General features: G+C 45.6%; 1 protein-coding gene across 1 annotated transcript in view; it reads right to left on the bottom strand.

The window, feature by feature from the left end:
* Positions 1–22,064, bottom strand: part of DHTKD1 (dehydrogenase E1 and transketolase domain containing 1) — a 1,484,612-nt gene that overhangs the window by 55,263 nt on the left and 1,407,285 nt on the right. Inside the window, exon 16 of the mRNA XM_078674167.1 lies at positions 15,415–15,500. Coding sequence (XP_078530293.1) covers positions 15,415–15,500 — 86 coding nt within the window. The remainder of the gene's footprint in view (positions 1–15,414; positions 15,501–22,064) is intronic.

The raw sequence follows: 22,064 nt of genomic DNA, 5'->3' as shown, positions 1-22,064 counted from the left end.
CCCCTGGACAGAGGGGATGAATGCCTTCAGTGCTAGACGAATCGCCCGCAGCTCCAAGAGGTTGATATGGAGCCGGGACTCCGCCGGAGACCAGAGGCCTCTGATCTCCGCCTCTCCCATATGGCCTCCCCAGCCCTGGAGGGACGCGTCCGTCACAACTACGTGCTCCGGCTGGGGAAGGGAGAGGGATCTGTCACTGACCCAATCGCGGTCCCTGAGCCACCACTGCAGCTGTCTCGCAGTGCCCTCCGAGGTCAGGACATGGTCGGAAAGGTTGCCCTGATGCTGGGCCCACTGAAACTTCAGGTCCCACTGCAGAGCCCGCATCCGCCACCGAGCGTGATGCACCAGATGGATGCAGGAGGCCATCAGCCCCAGAAGCCGCAGCGTCAACCTGACCGATACCCGGGATGAAGGCTGAAAGAGTGGAATCATAGCCTGAATATCCCGGACCCGCTGTTCGGGAGGATAAACCCGAAACTGCGCCGAGTCGAGAACCGCTCCGATGAAGAGGAGCTTCTGAGAGGGGCACAGGTGTGACTTTGGCACATTGATGGAGAACCCCAGCTGATGCAGGAGGTCTGCCGTCGTTTGGAGGTGGCTGACGACTGTCTGGGGCGAGCCCGCCTTCAACAACCAGTCGTCGAGGTAGGGGAAGACTGAAATCCCTAACCTGCGCAGATGAGCTGCGACCACCGCCATCACCTTCGTGAACACCCGTGGGGCGCTGGTAAGGCCGAAGGGGAGCACGGTAAATTGAAAGTGCTCGTGGCCAACCGTGAACCGCAGGTAGTGCCGGTGGCCCGGCAGGACGGGGATGTGGAAATAAGCGTCCTGCAAGTCCAACGCTACCATCCAGTCTTCTGGGTCCAGGGCAGCTAGGACCTGAGCTAGTGTCAGCATTTTGAACTTCTCCTTCCGGAGGAAGCCGTTGACGTTCCGTAGGTCCAAGATACGGCGGAGGCCCCCTTTGCCCTTCTTGGGTACCAGAAAGTAGTGGGAGTAGCAACCACACCCTACTTCTGGCCCAGGAACGCGCTCAATGGCCCCCTTGGCCAAGAGGGCCGTAACTTCCTCCTGCAGAAGTCGCAAATGATCCCCCGATACTCGGTGGCACTGCGGTGGCATGGCTGGAGGGGTTGCTTCGAAGGGGAGGGAGTAGCCCCTTCGGACAATTTGCAGCACCCACCCGTCCGACGTGACATTGCGCCAGTGGAAGAGGTGATGGCGAACCCTGCCACCCACTGGCGCCACATGGGCCTGAAAACACGGACTAGGAAGGTTTTGCGGCAGGTGCTGCGGAGGGAGGTGTGGACTGGCCTCGCCGCTGTCCCCGACCGCCGTTACGGCGGTTTCCACGGCCACCACCGCTCTGCTGAACATTCTGCGGTGCGTGGCTGGCAGCTCGTGTGGGGACGCCCCTTCCGTGGCCACGAAAGGAACGAAAGGCACCCGATTGCTGGCGTGGGCCCGAGAGGCCCAAGGACTTGGCCGTAGCCCTGGAGTCCTTGAAACGCTCAAGCGCATGGTGTGCCTTGTCGCCCAAGAGGCGATGGCCATCGAACGGCATGTCCAGAAGAGTGGACTGGACATCGGCCGAAAAGTTGGCGGTCCTCAACCAGGCGTGACGTCGAACCGCCACCGTCGTTGCCATCGCCCTGCCCAGTGCAATCCAGGGAGCTGCACTGCAGAGAGGTGTTCAGAGACCACGCCCCCTTTTTACAACACTCTTCAACGCAGCTCCGTGGCGCTTACTGGAGGTACCTGGTGGGCTAGTTGCCCCCTAAGGGACCTCTGGATTGAAGAGGAATTAATTCCCCAACTTAAAATGCGCCACAGGGAATGTTTGCACACATATCACCTCAAGCCCCGCCCCCTATCTTCACCACTGTGCAAACGCGCCCTGTAGCGCATTTTAAGTTGGGGAATTAATAGCGTGTAGCGCGTTCTAAGTTGGGGGATTAAGTCCCCTTGCATACTGGGGGTCCCTGGGGCCAACTAGCCCCAGGAACCTAGCCCCAGGAACCTCCAGGGGGCTGCATTGCAGAGAGGTTTTAAAAAGGGGCATGGTCTCATTACACCTCTCTGCAACGCAGGCCCCTGGCGCATACTGGAGGTTCCTGGTGGGCTAGCTGGCTAGGACCCACAGTATTCAAGGAGAATGAGTCCCCCCTCTGCAAACGGGCCAGGGGGCGCGTTTGCAGAGAGGTGCAATGAGGGGGCGTGGCATCCTCCCCGATCCCGTTTTTTTTGTATTTACTTTTAAGAAGGAGGTCTGTGTAGCCCCCCTTCTTTTCCTTTTTCAACCCCGTGGACCCCATCCCCCGGGGCAAGGCCTTTTTTAAAAAAAAATTATCTTTTGGAGGGGGGCTGCCTTGCCCCCTTCCTGCGCCTTCTTATGGCCCCGGGGACCCCATCCCCCGGGGCTGTTTTAAATTTTTTTCTTGGGGGAGAGGGGCCGCCTGGCCCCCCTCCCAGGCCACTTGTAGCCCGGGGACAAACTACAGTGTGCCGGGGGTAGGCACCCCGGGACACTGCAGGAGCCGGCCCTGGGGGGTGGCAGTCCCCATGGCCACCACAAGGCTCCAGGAGGGGGGCTGCGCGGCCCCCCTCCCAACATTTAAAAGCCCGGGGGGGGGGGTTGTCCTTGGGGCTGCAGGGGGGGCGTGAGCCCCCCTGCATACATGATGTTAAAGCCCCGGGGGTGGCGGTCGCCGGGGCTGCGGGGGGGCCATGAGCCCCCAGCATACCTAATGTTAAAGCCCCGGGGGGGTGGCGGTCCCCGGGGCCACCATTATAATAAAACACATTGCCCCTGGGACTTGGCCCCCGGTGGCTAATTACAATTTAGTCAGGCTTCGTGGTTTTTTTTCCCCCGCGGAATACGCGTATCCTCCGCGCATCCCGTGTTTTAAAAAAAAAAAAATTCTTGTGGGACCCCCTGAGCAGGCCTAGGGGGTCAGGGTGTTTCTACCCTGCCCCCTTTGCATACTTGTTTTTCAGTTTTCTTGTGCCTCGGTTCTACCGAGACACAAGATGGCTGCCAACACTTCCTGGTTTGGAGTGTTGACAGACAGTTGACAGCCAATTAGCATGCTGCTCGTGCTTGTAAGGGTACGCGTATGATCCTCGGAGGATACGCGTACCCTAGTTCGTCCATAGATATATCTATGATTTTACTTTTGAATTTCTCAGGAACTACTGCACGGATTTACACCATTTAACAAAAAGCTTGATCTGCGAACCAAACTCTACCTTTTTGCCAAATTTGGTGTAATTCCGTTCAGCAGTTCGGGCTGTAGTCTTACTTAAAGGTCCCTATGGAAAATTGCATGGGGAAAACACGTTTTGGGACCCCCCTTTTTTCTCGGCCCCCGCTTGACGAATCACCCCGAAACTTTCGGATAGGAGCAGAGCGCCCCATCTTCTTGGAGAATTTCGTGAAGATTTGTCAACCGGCGCCAAAGTTATACCAAATAGAATGTTGCGGATTTCCTATGGAAACTAGGTTCTAACTATAACTACCTACTGGCGACCGCCATATATATATATGTGATCAAGGCTGTGGTTTCACAGCCGAAACGCGTCATGCTGATGGTGAGGAGAAAATAAAGCACTTTATCTCACTGAATTTTGGTGTTGAGAGATCTGTACCTGGAGGAGAGACACGCGCGGTGAGCCAGTCTCACAGGACTTTGTTTGTGTATATATATATATATATATATATATAATCCAATTGCCTCAGCTTTCCAGGGTGCACTCCACAGCACGTTCCCTCGACGGTCTTTAGCATTTCTCGCCATCATCCGGGTAATTATATTCGCCTGACGCGTTTCTGTGGCCCAAGTACCACTTCCTCAGAGGCGTTCTCCTGCATTGGCTGAAATGCGCTTCTATCACGCATGCTCATTTACTGATTACCATATGTGGGACCGGCTTAGTTTCTTAATTGATCCACACTGCATGCTGGTCTTAGTAGTCCTTTGCGCAAAAATGTTTTTTCTTTTCAGCTAATGCAGATATTTGGAGTTAATGTCATTTTCCTTAGTAGGATCCGATTCGTGAAAGCGAGTCATTTAACATGCAACGCGCTGTGCTGACAGATTGGAAAGGTTCCTCTGCCTTGGCCGCTCGCTTGTCTGAGCCGGTGCATCCTGCACGGGAAGGCCCCCGTGTCAAATTTTTATAATCCAATTGCCTCAGCTTTCCAGGGTGCACTCCACAGCACGTTCCCTCGACGGTCTTTAGCATTTCTCGCCATCATCCGGGTAATTATATTCGCCTGACGCGTTTCTGTGGCCCAAGTACTACTTCCTCAGAGGCGTTCTCCTGCATTGGCTGAAATGCGCTTCTATCACGCATGCTCATTTACTGATTACCATATGTGGGACCGGCTTAGTTTCTTAATTGATCCACACTGCATGCTGGTCTTAGTAGTCCTTTGCGCAAAAATGTTTTTTCTTTTCAGCTAATGCAGATATTTGGAGATAATGTCATTTTCCTTAGTAGGATCCGATTCGTGAAAGCGAGTCATTTAACATGCAACGCGCTGTGCTGACAGATTGGAAAGGTTCCTCTGCCTTGGCCGCTCGCTTGTCTGAGCCGGTGCATCCTGCACGGGAAGGCCCCTGTGTCAAATTTTTATAATCCAATTGCCTCAGCTTTCCAGGGTGCACTCCACAGCACGTTCCCTCGACGGTCTTTAGCATTTCTCGCCATCATCCGGGTAATTATATTCGCCTGACGCGTTTCTGTGGCCCAAGTACCACTTCCTCAGAGGCGTTCTCCTGCATTGGCTGAAATGCGCTTCTATCACGCATGCTCATTTACTGATTACCATATGTGGGACCGGCTTAGTTTCTTAATTGATCCACACTGCATGCTGGTCTTAGTAGTCCTTTGCGCAAAAATGTTTTTTCTTTTCAGCTAATGCAGATATTTGGAGATAATGTCATTTTCCTTAGTAGGATCCGATTCGTGAAAGCGAGTCATTTAACATGCAACGCGCTGTGCTGACAGATTGGAAAGGTTCCTCTGCCTTGGCCGCTCGCTTGTCTGAGCCGGTGCATCCTGCACGGGAAGGCCCCCGTGTCAAATTTTTATAATCCAATTGCCTCAGCTTTCCAGGGTGCACTCCACAGCACGTTCCCTCGACGGTCTTTAGCATTTCTCGCCATCATCCGGGTAATTATATTCGCCTGACGCGTTTCTGTGGCCCAAGTACCACTTCCTCAGAGGCGTTCTCCTGCATTGGCTGAAATGCGCTTCTATCACGCATGCTCATTTACTGATTACCATATGTGGGACCGGCTTAGTTTCTTAATTGATCCACACTGCATGCTGGTCTTAGTAGTCCTTTGCGCAAAAATGTTTTTTCTTTTCAGCTAATGCAGATATTTGGAGATAATGTCATTTTCCTTAGTAGGATCCGATTCGTGAAAGCGAGTCATTTAACATGCAACGCGCTGTGCTGACAGATTGGAAAGGTTCCTCTGCCTTGGCCGCTCGCTTGTCTGAGCCGGTGCATCCTGCACGGGAAGGCCCCCGTGTCAAATTTTTATAATCCAATTGCCTCAGCTTTCCAGGGTGCACTCCACAGCACGTTGCCTCGACGGTCTTTAGCATTTCTCGCCATCATCCGGGTAATTATATTCGCCTGACGCGTTTCTGTGGCCCAAGTACCACTTCCTCAGAGGCGTTCTCCTGCATTGGCTGAAATGCGCTTCTATCACGCATGCTCATTTACTGATTACCATATGTGGGACCGGCTTAGTTTCTTAATTGATCCACACTGCATGCTGGTCTTAGTAGTCCTTTGTGCAAAAATGTTTTTTCTTTTCAGCTAATGCAGATATTTGGAGATAATGTCATTTTCCTTAGTAGGATCCGATTCGTGAAAGCGAGTCATTTAACATGCAATGCGCTGTGCTGACAGATTGGAAAGGTTCCTCTGCCTATATATATATATACTGAAAAAAACTAAGGTTAAAGAGCCGTTATAGTTAGGTATGGTAATAATATCTTACTTTACATTAAAAAAAAAACTTTGAAATTCACTGAAAAAATCAAAGGCTAAAGGGATATTATAGTTAGGTGAAAATGTCCATTAAAGCATATTGTTTAAACTATAAAAAACACTAATATTCACCAGTTATAATTATCTCAAATAACTTCAACTTGAGTCCTAAAGTAACAATAACTAGAGTGTTCCCACCATACACAGTCTCGTCATCAATGATTAATTTCAGATGTTACGGTCATTTTATCAATGATATTGTAGAACATGTCATGAGTGATGTAATATTGGAGGTAATTATCAGTAAATGGCAAGGCACGGCCAAGCCTTGCGGCCAACCCCTCGCCAACAGCCAACCCTAGGCACAGCCTTTGGCCATGCATGGAGTGAGATTGGCCGGGATTGCCCTACCTCACCCCCTTTGCGCCCGAGCAATGGACTGCACAGGTGTTCAGTGCAGGTCCTGGGTGTCATTTTAAGTAAGGCACACCTACTGACTTTATCAAAGGATAAGAACACCAAAATATCCTGGGTGTCATTTTAAGTAAGGCACACCAAAATATAAAAAAGTGGGGCTATTGGCTTCATGAAGGGATCAGAATATTCACATTTATAAAGCACACTTTGTTAAAAATGGCCAATATTTACAGTGAAATGTATATTTCAATAATTCGCACAGTACAATATTTAATTAAAGTGATTGTCATAAACAAATTAAATTAATTAATTTCCATTTTTTATTTTTTTAACCATTTTTCAAGCTGCAAAGTGTACCCATAGAACCTACCACAAGGGAGCTCTGTACTCTACTTGAACCGTATAGAGCTCCAGCTAAAGAGTGCTTTAAAAAATATAGTATGTTCTCCTGGGGTCATAGATTTAATAATCCAGGAAAATGACTGTTTTTTTCCACTGTTGCTGGGGAACTGGTGCACGCCCTGCAGCCCCCCAACAACATAAACAATGCTTGATGGTGCTCCTGCCCCTTCTTGGACCTCACCAAGCTCAAACGAAAAGTTTACAGATCGCTCACATGGCATTAAGGGACGCTCCTTCAACGAGCAGTGACTAATAAATGAGAGGCCTCTGCCACTCATTTATTATTCATATGTTTTTATTTTGGGTGTCGTGTACCCACATGGGACACAAAGATCCTTATTTTTTGTTGGAGGCCACCAGGGGAGCCTCAGGGCCACTGTGGCCCCACAGCTCCTCTGCCAGCACTGATCTTGGGTGGAGTCGACAATTCTTTATTTTTATTTCTTTATTTTTAATTAGTGGGGAGGTCGGTTTGCACTCCCCACCTTCAAGCGCTAATTCTGGGGGACACATCCCCAATCCCGAACTATATATAAAGGGGTGTGGGACATGAGGCCCTCCTGCCCTGAGCCTTTACATATCCGGGGAATGGATCCCCCAGAGCCCCGATCTCCCGGAGCCTAATGTTGGTGCCTACTCTGAGCATTCACAATAAACAACATTGGCAGCTGCCCCAGGACCACCATGTATGCACCTATCCTGGTTGCAGCTGGGGCTGGATTTTTTGTCTAGGTGGAGCAATCCCGGTTTACCTGCTTGCAAGAGTGGGGCTGGAAAAAAATGTGTGGTCCTGTTTTTGCTGCCCCGCCAGGTGGAAGCCACGGACCAAACAATGGATCCTGCCCCGGGGGATGAGGTCCCTGGGGGCCTTTCCAGGCTAGGGTAGGGGGATGTGTGGTAAATAAATAAATAATACCCTATTTTTGAATGCATAAATGAATAACAGATAGCTCAATAAATAAGAGTCAAGATTCGAGGTAGTAGGAGTTTTGCAGGTTTAATATAGCATAAAGGACAGGAACAGGACAACCTGCACGGGAACAGAATGGCAGCTGCCGGGGTCGGGATCGGGACAAGGCTAGCTAACTTTTAATAACAGTACATGAGCATATATACATAGCGCAAACACATAGCATTACATTGCAATAGGCGTAGCAGTGGGTGGAGCAGAAGGCATGACGCGTAGCAGTCGCGAAAGATAAGGGTGAAAAGAGGTGTAACAGGGCGTATACATAGACATGTGATGCAAACGTAACAGAATATGTCATGAATGGGGCGGAAACCATGGAGGGGGCTACCTGAGGAGCCGGGACCTCTAACCTGATGGTGCGCGCAAACCGGCAATGACGTATCACTAGGAGAAGCTGGGGGCTATGAACTCTGTGCTAGGAGCAGAGACTGAAGTCTGGAGAGTCAGGGCGACATGTACCTAAGCAGTATCTAGTATCTGATGTTTAGGGAACATGTTGATATAAACTAGAAGTCAGGAGGGGAAAGGCTAACAGACTCTAAGACTGGAGCATGCATTATTCTACATGTAGTGCGTGATGAAGAATATTAAATGACCATTAAATGCAGTATTTCTCTTACATGGAGACGTAAAAGCTAGACAATGACGGAAACTATTGATGCGATTCAGTAGCTTTAGGAATGCAGAGAAGGAGGACTAACTGATAACTCGAATCATAACATACTCTTGGCAGACTCAGAGGCAGAGCCAGGCTGAACCGGGCACTGTAAGGCAGGAAGTAAGTGAAGGGTCGAGGATACAGGTGGGGGCTGTATCGCTCCTCAGCGAGGGCTTCAGGGAACAGGAGCTGAATCTGGTGTCCGGGCCCTTTTGAGGCCTAGAAACGGGGACTTTACAATGAAATAACGTGCACACTGAGAAACGTGGCAACGTAGCTTTACATAGGCCTGATATTCGTAGTATTCACGAGAACTGGAAACTGGCATACTAGAGGTGGACACAACTATAATTGCGTCTTTAATCAAACATGGGGAATAACATATGCATATTAATCATGCACACATAACATATGATGGATGACACGTAGGGACACAGAACATGGCAAAATTTACTTTTCCACAGATGCATGACCGCTCCTACATTTAAAATAGCAACCCAGGGGATGGGATCCTCAAGGCCTTTTGACTCTTAGGAAGGGAGGCTACATGCTCCCCTCCCCTTCAACATAAAATTGTCCATGGGGCCCAGGAGCCTCAGGGAGGGGGGCCATGTGTCCCTTCCCCTTTAATTTAGTGTCGGCCAATGAGGATGGGGTTCCCGGGGCCTCCTACAGGCTATGTGAGGGGGGCATGTACCCCCCTCCCCTAAATAATGAAATATGCAGCTCCCCAGACCCTGGCCCACCCCAGGGTGTTTCTTTTTTTAGTGCGCTGGAGTCTGCACTTTAAAAAGAAATGAGTACAGATCTGTGTATCCACTGCAAATTAGCAGTAAAATAAAAAAATATATAAGTTTTTGGCCCTGGGGTGTCCCTCTGGGACCACCAATTAGGCCTAGGGGGAGGCAGGGTAACCCTACCCTGTCCCATTATATATTTCATTATCTTTATCCCCAGGGCTGGGGACAGAGTCCAGATTTGTACGATGGCTCCCGCCACATCGTTGAAATCTATCAGCAGAGGAAAATATATATTTTTTAGGCTTAATTTCTCAAAAAAATACTGAACAGATTTACACCAAATCCCAAAAAAGCACCCTTTCTGGACAAAGACCTAGCTTTGAGCCAAATTTGGTGTATTTCGGTTCAGCGGTGTTTGCCCTATTGCTCTTCAATTTCCCTATGGAAAAATGAATGGGGAAAACGAATTTTGGGACATTTTTCTCTGCCCCCACTTGACAGATCATCTGAAAACATTCCAGGAAGGAGCTGAGGTAGATGGTACTTTTTTCCCAAAGATTTTAGAAGATTCATCAAAGATTGTTTTCCTTTTAACCAAAGTTACAAGGAAAGCAAAAAGTCTTTTCCCATTGAAACATGTTCTTAACTATATCCAATGGCGAATGCCACTGGGTATTAAAATATATCCTCTAAAAGTCTAACATACTAAATCTATAGAATTTCGTTTACTTTTCACTTTTATAAAGCAGCCACTTCAATACAACAGTCACTAAAAAATCAAAGTGACCACAGAAATACTTTCAAAAAACTATTTTTTTAAAAGGAAAGTTATTGAAGGAAATTTTTGCAAATAGGCTGCAATGCAACAAGTACAAAACTGGCACTGTGCCTTTAAGGGCCTCACTAGATCCCATTGTGCCCCACAGGTGACAGTTAGGTCTCATTTTTTATGAGTAATAAGAAGGGAAGGTTGCTTATGACTAAGATGAGGATTCTCCTGGAATAGAACTAGGCTTACAGGAAAGTAAGCTTTCTATTCCAGGTGATCCTCATTAGTTGTCATAAGTACTGAATAGAATAGCACACCCATCCCACAACAGAGGCGGACAAGAGAGAAAACAGTTTCATCCATCAGCTGAAAGAGTTCCTCAGGGAAGCTTGCCCTTCTTGAGTATCTGCCTGGAGTCCAGATCCAGTTAATGTGTGTACAACTCTCCAGGTGGTGGCTTTACAGTCTATGAAATGGGAACATTCCACAAAAAGGGCTACTTTTTAAGCTCTTTCTCTTGTATAATGTGCCTTAAGTCTACCAGGCAGAGGCCCTCCAGGTAGTTAAGAAGATAATTATATAAAATATAATATCCATCTAGATATGGATTGTTTTGTTGTGGGGAAACTTGTCATCAGAAAACCATAATTTAGGAACAGATGATCTGATTTTATCTCTTTCGTTTACTCTAAGTAAAATTTTAATACATCCATCGCATGAAAAGTTCTCTCTGCAGGAGTCTAAAGATTTGGTAAAATAAGTAGGGAAAGAACTTGTCTGGTAAACATGAAAATCTGAAATGAAATCACAGTACTAAGATAAATGTGGTTGGTTCGCTTTACTACTCTATTGCTCTAGAACACCGTACATGGTTCTTTAGCGCATAAGGCATGTATTTCACTAGCTCTACAGTTAGTAGTAGGTCGTAATGAGGCTTTGTTAATGGGTTCAAAAGAAGATCCCGCAATTTGTAAAGTATTATAATATGTTCCTATGGAGCAGAAGATGATTTAGTGGGAGGGAACACTTTTTCAATTCCCTTAAATAAATCCTTGACCATAGGCATTCCAGAGAAAGGGGTTTGTGACAGAGATTTCCTATAGGAAGTTACTGCAGCATGGTACACTTTAAGGGATGATAATTGTAAACCAAACTTCTCTATATAACGTAAATAAGGAATTCACACTTCTTCCTGACATGTGGAGGGACTATGGTTGTTTTGAATGCACTAAACACAGAACCTATTCCACTTGAAGGCATAAGGTTACCTGCTGGAAGGATGTTTGGCTTCTCGCAGAATGTTCATAGAGTCCTGCAGTAGATTTGGATGTCCGTATTGCAGGAATTTATGAGTCAGGCCGCTAAGATATATAATGAAAAGTTAGGATGTAGTACTCAGCCCCCATATTTATACAGGAGATCTTGTCTACAAGGCAGTAACCTGTATAGTCATTTGCATAGCTGTAGAAAGGCAGTGAACACCACTGTCGGTCCATTCTGGTGTTATCATTATCATAGTGGTCTTGTAATGTATCATTCCAAGACAAGCTTGATCAGAACACTTGGTATCAGTGAAATTAGAGGAAATGTGTACAGAAATTTCTTTGACCCATCTATCAAAAGGGCATTCCATTTCGAACCTTGGTTGGTAAAATCAGAAGGAATAATCTGGGCAAATTTAGTTTCTTGCATCCGTGAGAAAATCATTGAGAACCTAGTAGTGATTTTCTAGAAATATAGAACTAATGAGTCTTCTATATTTTGAATGTGTATTCAGTAAACAGCTGCGATGCTTAGGTTTCTTGATATTAGCCATTTCCAGATAGCTTGTGATTCGAGGAACAGAGCTCTACAATGATTCTTTCCCTGCTTGTACAGGTAATATATCATTGTTGTATTGTTCGTCTGAACAAGGGAGCTTATTGTGAACGAAGGAAGAAATAATTTCAGAACCAGATGGACTGCTCTTAGATCCAGAAGGGTTAATATGATAAGTCTTCTTCTTTTCTGGCCAAGTCCATCAAGTCTTTAAATAACCCATGGGAGCACCCCATCCCTGAAGAGAAGCATCTGTAACTAGTGTTCAAATTGGACATGCCAGATGGACTGGATTCCTTTAAGTGCATTTTCTGACTGGTGCTACCATGGAACTGATTGGATTGCTGACTGTGATTGTCAACTTTTTTCCCAGCTGCCAGGGACCTGCTTCCTCTAGACCTCTAGGCATTGTAGTAGAGGGCTCATCTGAATCATTGCATGAGGCGCTAGAAAAATACAGGATGCTATTGATCCTAGGATGGATGAGATCTATCGTGCAGTTGGCGCACTCATTATGATGTCTGGCGGAAAGTTTTCTGCCCCATATGGTCAATATAAAGTCCGACCACCGCATTAGGATGATGGCGGTAGGAGTTTAAAATGGCTAGGGAATTCGACTCGGTTCAGTCGGAAAGGCACCATAATCCCATTAGGACGGCATTTCCACCGTCGGTTTCCAAAAGCCAATCCATGTTGGCCTTTCCAACATGGGATTGGTTGACGAAAACTGACTTTGGGGGCCCCCTGCATGGCCCTCATATTCCCTGGCCCGCTGCATTTGTGCCTAGGGGGGCCCCAATGATGCCCCCCAAACATCCCTGCACAGTGTGGCAGAGACCTCACAGCACCTGCCACACATTGCAGTAAGTTTATAACCTTTCAATTTTCAAAGGGAGCTTGTGCTGCGGGCGTTTTCAGCCCGCTGCATAAGCTCCCATTGAAAAATGGAAGTTTCCGAACGCACTATGTGCGATCGCATCTTAATTGAGAATGCGGAAGCACCGACCCATGGTCGGATGGTTAGTTTCCAGCAATGGTGTAAAGCGGATGCAGGTCCGGCCCACATCGTAATCAGGGCCAAAACCTGTCAAACCTTTGGAAGAGATTCTAGAAAGAATTATTACAGAGCAAATCGTGGAGCTCTAAGCTTTGCCCAAAGGGTAATTAACACAACGTCTTGCCTAAAAGCTCCTCTATGTGAGTTCATGTAACAAAAGACGTCTGCAGGCTTTAACAGGGTGCAATAACAATCCACCCTTAAAGGCCTATTGACTTTAACACGTGTGTTTCATAATAAATTAATCAGGTCTACAGCCTGTGTCAGAACCTATCATAAGAGATAGATCAGACCTATGAAATAACTTTTTCCAATGAACCGATCAGAACAGTTAGCATTTGTCTTTGGCTCATCACTGTAATAGAGGAAGGTCAAATGTATTGCGCATAAACTTTACTACAAGGCAACTATCAGTAAAATTGCAAATATATACAAAATTACAGTTGTCTAAAAAATTGAAAAAAATCCCCCCTACGAAGGCCTAACAAGGATCATCTTTGCGCAACCTATGTCCACAGTTTATTTGAGTCGTTCGCCAATACCAAAACCCTTGCCTACTACAGTAATCTTGCGAATTTCCATGTACGTACTAAAACAATCCGCAGTATAGGCCTATTGGCTTTAACAAATGCTTTTTACAATAATCAAGCTAGGGCTATTGACTTTGTCATAACTTTTTTTTAATAAACAGATCAGATGTATGTCCTTGGACATAACTTTTACCAGTGAATGAATCAGGTCTATAGTAATTTCCCTTGGCTTCACACCATAACTGGTACAGTGCACAAAAGCTCATAACCAGTGAGCATAACGTTATAGAATTACAAATGTGATTTAAAATATCTGTTGATTCCCTCACAATTGTCTTTTTAATTAGAAATCAGAAAGAGCACTGCAAAGAATTTTAGTACTTGGAGGTTTTCCTAAGCATTTGTAGACTATAAGCAGGGCCACTGGATTTATACGATGTTGCAGTTGCATACTTTTCTGCATTTGCCACATAATCCATCATCTGCTGCGTAATCTGCAGATTTGAACAAAAAAACGTTTGTTTCTAGCGTAAACAGATAATAAGTAACTAAAAATACGGCAACACACATTGTCCCACAGCGGAAGGACCTTTGCAGAAGGTTGACTGGTCCTCTTTCCGTTTATTGCTGCATTTGGGTGTTGAGCTGGTACTGATAATGTGAACCCTTTTTCCAGACAGTGTTAACATGAGCAAAACTACCAAAATAAGGAAGCAATGCTATCACAAAATGTGCTGCATCTTCCCTTCAGTGCCTTCCTCGATTAGCATTTTTAAAGACAAAAACACGTCTTTAAAAATGCATTCAGCAGTGCAGTTTAATCACTATGGCTGCATTTCAAATGCACCAATTAAGCACTTTCAAAAGTCCATTAGAATCCTTTCGGGTGCGCAGTGTTTGTAAGTTTCTGCGTGGAGAGAAATCTAAAAAAAGTGTGCGCGCCCGCTCACGCGCATCTTAGAGGCAACCATGTACGTAGGTATACTGAACTTCAGTTTTATCTATATATATCATTTCAAACCCAGTCAAATATCCTTTATTGTTGTAGGGTAGGGCTACATTACCTCTGGGTCCTGAAGAAACACCAAAAATCCCTGTTGGACCACTTAGGCATGAAACATGTCGACCTTTGTAGATACAATGTGAGGCTGTCATGGTCCATAATATCCCACTGCCAGCACTCACCTTTTCATTTTTAACCTTACCAAGGGGACCCTCTTATTAAAACCAAATGGTACCTCTTAGGCAGATTTTCAAATCACATCTCACTAGATAAACTACCCTACTTCCACACACCCTCACCCATCAATACGGCAAAAAGAGAAGACCTCTGACAAACAGCCCTCTTGCGACGCACCTGGGGCATTGCAGAGCCGGCCCCACGAGGAGCAAAGCCTTATGATGAAAAATGCCACCCACTTGGGTGTGTGAGGCCTCCATCTTTCGACAAGGAAGATTCCCCTCTTCACAATAAATTCCAACTGCACCTTGTTCTCTTTCCTATAGGAACAGCTACCCTCCTTTGCATGCATACTTATGGATGGGAGCATGGGTGCTGGGCCTTAAATTTCTCCTAGTCCCATCCTCTCTCTTTGATTGATTATCCACTAATGGCAACCACAAGAACAATGAGGCAGTTTGGTAGCAGTTGATTGAATGCAGGTCCATGTGATAACAGAGAACTTTTCTGTCACACAAGACATGGCTCTTTAATTAGCATAATGGGTATAGTTTGAGAAGAGGCTATAATGTACAATATGAATGTGAAAATAGCATGTATTAAGACGACAAACAAACTAATTCGTCATAAGAAATTAAACCGTATAAGGGGGCACGGCTAAGTGATGACTAGTGATTCCCTTATTTTAATTGACTGCAGTCAGAGAAGCAGAAAAATGCATTATATATTGATGACACAAAGATTGATAACAGAAACTATAATTGAACAGACAGTGATGACATGATATAACATGTTTTAACTTTAAAGGTATAGGCTTTTTCTACGTTGGTAAAGGGCATTACAAAGGAAAAACATACCTTAAGTGCCAACTGCTTTTCGAACCTTGGTGCTACAAAAGTCCAGGGGCCCATGTTTTGCGGTTCTTCTTGACTCCAGACCCAATCTGTATGACGTAAAGAATTAATGTATAGAATAAATGAAGATAATAGACACCAACACACTGTTTGTCTGGCACAAAAGAACCACACTGTGGAGGGTTGTATGCCATTACAAGCTCGGGAGTGCCATACACAGCAAAAGTTATTCATCAATGTACTTCACGTTTATGTCCTTAGTGGGTGGTTAACCCCCAAAAATCCTTTTGTTATTATTAGTTAGAAAGTAGAATTTAACCCCTTGGAAGCGTCGGATGGCCGGCGGCCGTCCTAAGTTACGGTGGGCGTGTGCGGAGAATGGCCGGGGGCCGTCCGAACCACGCCCACCTTTTATTTCGCCGGCAGTGCTGCGGAATTTCCGCCACGGTTAAAGGGTTAAAAAAGCTTAGAAATTCTTTGAAAAAAACAAAGGTTACTGGGTCGCAAGTTAGGAAATAGAATTTAAAAAACCTTGGAAATTCACAGAAAGGTTACAGGGACTTTATAGTTAGGCTCAAATTTCAACCGTACAAAACCATAGAAATTTAGCAGTTATAGTTACCTGAGCTAACTATGACTTACACCCCCTCAATGCACTGCTTTTGAACTCGCACATTACATCACATATGACATGGTCAGTGACATCACTTAGGACATCTCAAATGGCATCACTGATGAGATCGCTAACAACATCATCCAGTGACTGGGAGTGTTTTCTAAAAGTTTCTGATTGTTAAACATATATGCTATGGTATCATAAAAGTTAAATTCGTTTACTTTGTGTACTACTGAGTGATTCTATTTGAAAACATAGATTAAGTGAGTGTCTGTGTAACTCCATGTGTGTGTGGCTGTATGGGTGAGTAAGTAAGTGGCTGTGTGAGTGGGAGCGCAAATGGTGTATGGATGAGGGTGTGTGAGAGACTGTATAGATGAGTGAGTGGTTGTGAGAGTTTTTGTATGGGTGAGCGAGTGGCTGTGTCAATGGCTGAATGAGTGAGTGAGTGTATGGTCAAGCGAGTGGGTGTATAAGTTGCTTTAAATGGTCAATGAGAGGGTGCATGAGTGGCTGTATGGGTGAATGAGCAGGTGCATGCGTGTCTGTATGGGTGAGTGTGAGGGTACATAGGCGGCTTTATGGGTGTTTCAATTGGTGTGTAAGTGGGTGTAAAGGTTAGTGAGTGGGTGTGTGAGTGGCTGTAAGGGGGAGTGAGTGGGTGTGTGAGTCCTTGTATGGGTAAGTGAGTGTGAGAGAGGCTCGATCGGAGACTACGTGATTCTCTCAGTGACTGTTTAGGTGATTGAGTAGGTGATTGAGTACAAGTGCTAGTATCTGTATGAGTAAGTTAGTGGGTAAGCAAGTATCTGTATGGGTGAGTGTATGGGTGAGTGACTGGTTGTGTAAATACCTGTACGAGTGTGTGTGGCTCTATGCATGACAGAGTGGGTGCATATTTGTATGGGTTTGTAAATGGGTATGTGAGTGGTTGTGTGGGTGTATGAGAAGGTACATGAGCTATGAGTAGTCTTGTGGATGATGGCATCACATGTCATGAGTGATGTATGAGGTCATAATCAGTGCATTATGGGGGTGTAAGCTTAAGTTAGCTCGGGTAACTAACTGCTGAATTCCTATGGTTTTGTACAAGTGAAATCTGAGACTAACTATAAAGCCCCTGTAACTTTTGTATTTTTCATTAAATGAATTTCCTAACTATAATATCTCGGTAACCTTTGTTTTTTCAGTGAATTTCTAAGAAGCTTTTATAATTTCATTTCCTAACTATAACGTCCCTGAAACCTTTGTTTTTTCCAGTGAATTTCCATGTTTTTTAAAAGTTATTTCCTAACTGTAACCCATAACCTTTGAGAGAGAGTGAGTGAGTGTACAAATGTCTCTGTGGGGGGGTGAGAGAGCGTATGTGTGTCTGAGTTGTTCTGTGAGTGGGTGCCTGGGTTCTGCTCATTTTCGGACTTTTTTCTGCTCACTTATGACCTTTATTTTGCCTCTTTCAGCGTGTTGCGGACCTTTGTTTTTTTGTCGATCTGCTAGGCCTGGGTGGAATTCCGCAGAGTTACCGAAAAACTCCACCAAATTCCAGAGTTCCGTGAGTGGGTGGATAATCACCACCCCAAATGAATTTCCCTTGGATGCTGAGAATAGTTAGGGGCCAAGAGCACCTCCTGTTACCACCTGTAAGTCCCCCTCAGCAGAGGACCTGCCCGCTTTCTCAACCATTCTGCAAACACGTCTCCTGGAGCAAGTGTGGTATAAAGTCCGCTTGGCTGCTGAGTGTCCTTGGGGGTCAAGAACCCCTATTGTTGCCACCAGTTAAGTCCCCCACAGTGGGATGGAATAATGACACATGGCCACTCCATATGTTATAATGGCTGATGCACTTACAACCCGAGAGAATAGACTCAGAAGGTTCTAGGGGTGCCCAGTTCATGCAGGGCACCCTCACACTTAGAACAGAGCACCCTGCATTCAGGATTGAAATGCCTGCCTTTGGGTGACTTGTAGGTTTTAAGTGCAGTGACCTCCGATATAAGAAAAAAGTATATCTGTCGTAATTGGTGCTAGCACCAGCTTACACAAGCTGAATGCAAGGCCTGTAGTCACAATTTGAGTGGTCTCTCAAAAGTTGGCATATTACATGCTTCAGCCCATGGGAGACCCCTGGTGCACGTATGCCCTTTTAACTTAGTAACATATACTGGGGACTTATCTGGGTACACCAGTAGACAATCCGGACGTATACCCAAGTACTCACCATGTCAATTTAGGGAGAAAGCACAGACACTGGTTAGTAGGATCCCAGTCAGACTAGTTAGAAAAACATAATGACACCAGCAAAAAGCGGGGGTCATCATTAAAGCAGATCCTACAATGTTAATTCTCCAAGTCTTAGTAAAGATTCCGAGAGTGGGCAAAGAGTGGGTCTTGTTTTCCCACATTGACCAAGAAGCCTTGAGTTTTCCTGCAGCATCTCATGACAGTAGCAAAGGAATGGATCCTGTCTCTAGGGCCTTTCCCTTTACGTCAACCTCTACTTCCGTTAGCCACCTACCATCATCTGAGTCTATCAGCAGGGAGGTTGAAATGACAAGTCTTGGCTACCTCTTCATGGTCTCTCTCACTAAAGTAATCCAGTTGGGAATCCACTAAGAAGTCTTAAAATCAGATTTAATGTTACATCTAATAGATACGGTTAAGGCAATAAAGATGTTTGTACACATATTCAGTCCCAGGATATCCTCCTTATGTGCTATACAAATACACATAATGTAATTTATCAGCAGAACAGAAATAGCCTGCCTGTTTATTCATTTTGTTATCGCAAAGGGGGCTTGCAAATCTCTTAAACAAACTTTGAGCCACTGGATAAAGATTGTAAACTCTTTGGCATACTAGAAAAAGGGAAAGGTTTTCCCAGATCCTATTCAGACTCATTCAACCTGAATTGCTGCTTCATGGGCAGAATGTGCTGGTCAGGTGTTTCTATTTTACGTTCATTTTTCATTACCAACTGGAATTAACCTAAGGTAATGGGTCAATGTTGGCTTCAAATATTCTTGCAAAAACGGCGTCAAGAGGTATTTTTTGTATACTAGTCCAATGTCATCTTTTGTTCTTCAGGAGTCTACATAGTAAAATACCTTTGTAACAGCATTCCTGCCTAATTTTGCAAATCGTGATGAAGATATACAGCTTTGGTATATCTTCAATTAGTAAGGAATGTAACAAAGAATGAGATGATGTAATGTGTGAATAACTAAGCAGTAATATTCATTGCTCCCATTTTCTTGCTCGTCCCAGTATACACGTTCCTCCTTTGCCCCTCCCCTTGCCCTTTCACCTATGATCGGTCTATGGGCTTACATAAATAACTCAAAGTGGGAGTGGCAGGAGTGGTTGTTATATGGGAGGAGGTGGAGTGCATTTAGCATCTGTAGATACAGAAGGAAGCTTGGATAGGGACAGATGATAATTGTAGGTAGAGCCTTCAACTCCATTAGTAAGTATTTGGATAAGGGAGAAAAATCAGAATAAAGAAGATCATAGTAAGTAATTTACACATTCACCTTTTTGTTTCAATCTTTTTCATTAAGTTTTTAAAGTTTTGTTCATTTATGCAGTAACAAGGTAGACATTTACAGTATATTTTGCATATTATTACAGTAGCTTCCGCTGGACATCTTTCAGGTAGTCTACTAGTGCGTAGCCTAAGCATATGTATGGTAATGTAAATATGAGGCTCACTCGCATATGCAGCAATTCTGCATGTTCCAAATCTATGTAGCTACTTTTGTACACGGAAATCTGGTCTCTAGTAGTGTCTTATCTAGGTATTTATAACTTAGTAACTGTAAATTGATCTGCCAACTTGGGAGGCGGGTAGTAACAGATGGGGCATAGAAAATGAAAACAGGAGAGGCTTGCAGTAACTGGAGCAATTCTCAGCCCCACCTGAATAGATCTCGGTCGCCTTTTACCATCTGGAACAGGGGAGTGCGCATGAAGAGGCACGTAAGGATTGTCATTTGAGTGTGCGCGCTTATAATGGTTGCTAGTCGTATCTCATTCAGGGGCTTCGCCGTCGGCAACGTTATCAGGATGTAGTGCATCCCCGTTCAGGATTGCATCCCAGTTTGTTGCGATCACTATCTTGCGAAGGCCTACTGTGTCATCTCGGCACAATGCAACACTCTCCGCCTTAGTCCATATTTGTAGGGAGCATCGCCAGGCCAACGTCCGTGGGGATTCAGGGGATTTCCATCTCTTCATGATCTGCCGCTTCGCCACCACCAGCCCCAGGTCAATAAAGCAGGAGGTGTTTGCTTCTACGATAGAGGTGAAGGATCCAGAGGGATTATTCATTCCACGCAGCGGGTCAGAGTCTTCACTACTGATTTCTAATATTCTTGGATATGCGAACAGTTGCACAGCATGTGTAACAAGTCTGCATCTACCAGGCGACACCACGGGCAGGCGACAGTGCGAGCAAAGTATTTGTTTATTCTAGCTGGTGTAAGGTATGTCCTTTGCATTACATAATACTGTATTAACCAGAAGCGAGCGTTTCTGGGAACGCATGTAGGGCCCTATAGCGCAGCATCCAACTTGGCGTCTGTGACTGGTCAGTGTTGCTCCTCATCCCAGCGTTGTCTTAGGGGCAACAGCGATATTGCACTGTGGTATCTAAGGAAGGCCGCCATCCATTTCATGAGATCCACCTCACCCCATAACATGCAAATACTGGATTGGTAGATGTGTTGGAGGCTCAGTGGTTATATCACTCCATTGTTTAGCCAGAGCTGCTAGTAGTGAGCGGTGCAACAGAAACTGGCCAGGGTTCAGCCCATTTTCCACAATCAGTGTGGCATATGGTATTAAGATGCCTTTGTTGTATAGGTCCCCTATGTTATGGATATCCGCCTCACCCCATTGCCTCAAATCAGCAGCCGTGATTGCTATGTGACCCCTAGGCGTACACTGGAGTGGCAAAGCGGGTGCATATGGTTTCATGTGCCGTGTAATGAATAGACTTCTGCGGAAGCAGCAGTATGCTGTGTTAAGTAGCATTGGTGCTGGCGGCTTTCCCTCAGCGTAGGGATAGAACAAGTTAGTTAATGTGCTGAGGGATCAGGACGTGGAGGTCGTAGCTGTGTCAGGCAGGTGGCAGCCTACCAGCCATCGGGCTAACCATTGTAATTGTGCAGAAAGATAGTATTGTTCCATGTTATGCAGTACCAGCACTCCCAGATTGGTCAGTCAGTATAATTCTTTTATGGCCACTCTGCAGCAAGTTTTCACCCCTAGGAAATCCCATATGGTGCTCGCTAGGGAGCGAAAAAAGGATAATGAGATGTATAAGGGTAAATTAACAAAGTAGTATAGAGTCATGGTAACACCATCTTAATTAGTGCCACCCGACCCATGACCAAGAGTGGGAGTATGTCCCAGAAAGACATCTGGGATCGGACGGCTGTCAATGACCTCCCTAGATTGCCCTCCAGAAGGTCCACAGGTTGACAGTAAATTATCATTCCTAAGAAACGGAACACGTCAGTTCACCTTTTAATGTGGAACTCGTTGAGTTCATACTTCGGGTCTAGGTAGCTGTGATCAAAAGGATAGAGACTTGATTTCCCTGCATTTACTCAGCCCAGACAGGGCGGCAAAATGTCCTAAGGTGTGCGCTAGCGAGGGTGGAATGTTTCTGACATCTTTGATATATATTAAAAGGTTGTCTGTGTACAGTGAGATGGTAGGCACTCCATCCCCTACTGTGATGCCCCAATTTGCACCTCTCGCCCTAATTGCTGCTGCTAGTGGATCTATAGCCAATGAGAAGAGCAATGGGGACAGCGGGTACCCAGGCCTGGTTCCCCTCCGCACCCTGATTGGAGCGGAAATGTAGGGGACTATAGCGTGGTAGCGCAGTAAATAAGTATACCCATTCCAGGGAGTCAAAGGCCTTCCCAAGGTCTAAATCAGGTATCCTGAGTAAGGCAAACGGCCGGTTGAGTATGCAGCTATTCTAAAAAAATAGAATTGCCTCCGGTTAAGGGAAGTTTTTCGGACTGGT

This window comes from Lissotriton helveticus, chromosome 1_1 (genome assembly GCF_964261635.1).
Source record: "Lissotriton helveticus chromosome 1_1, aLisHel1.1, whole genome shotgun sequence".
Taxonomy (NCBI): domain Eukaryota; kingdom Metazoa; phylum Chordata; class Amphibia; order Caudata; family Salamandridae; genus Lissotriton; species Lissotriton helveticus.
The sequence above is the reverse complement of the archived record's forward strand: the minus strand, read 5'-3'. Positions and strand labels throughout refer to the sequence as shown.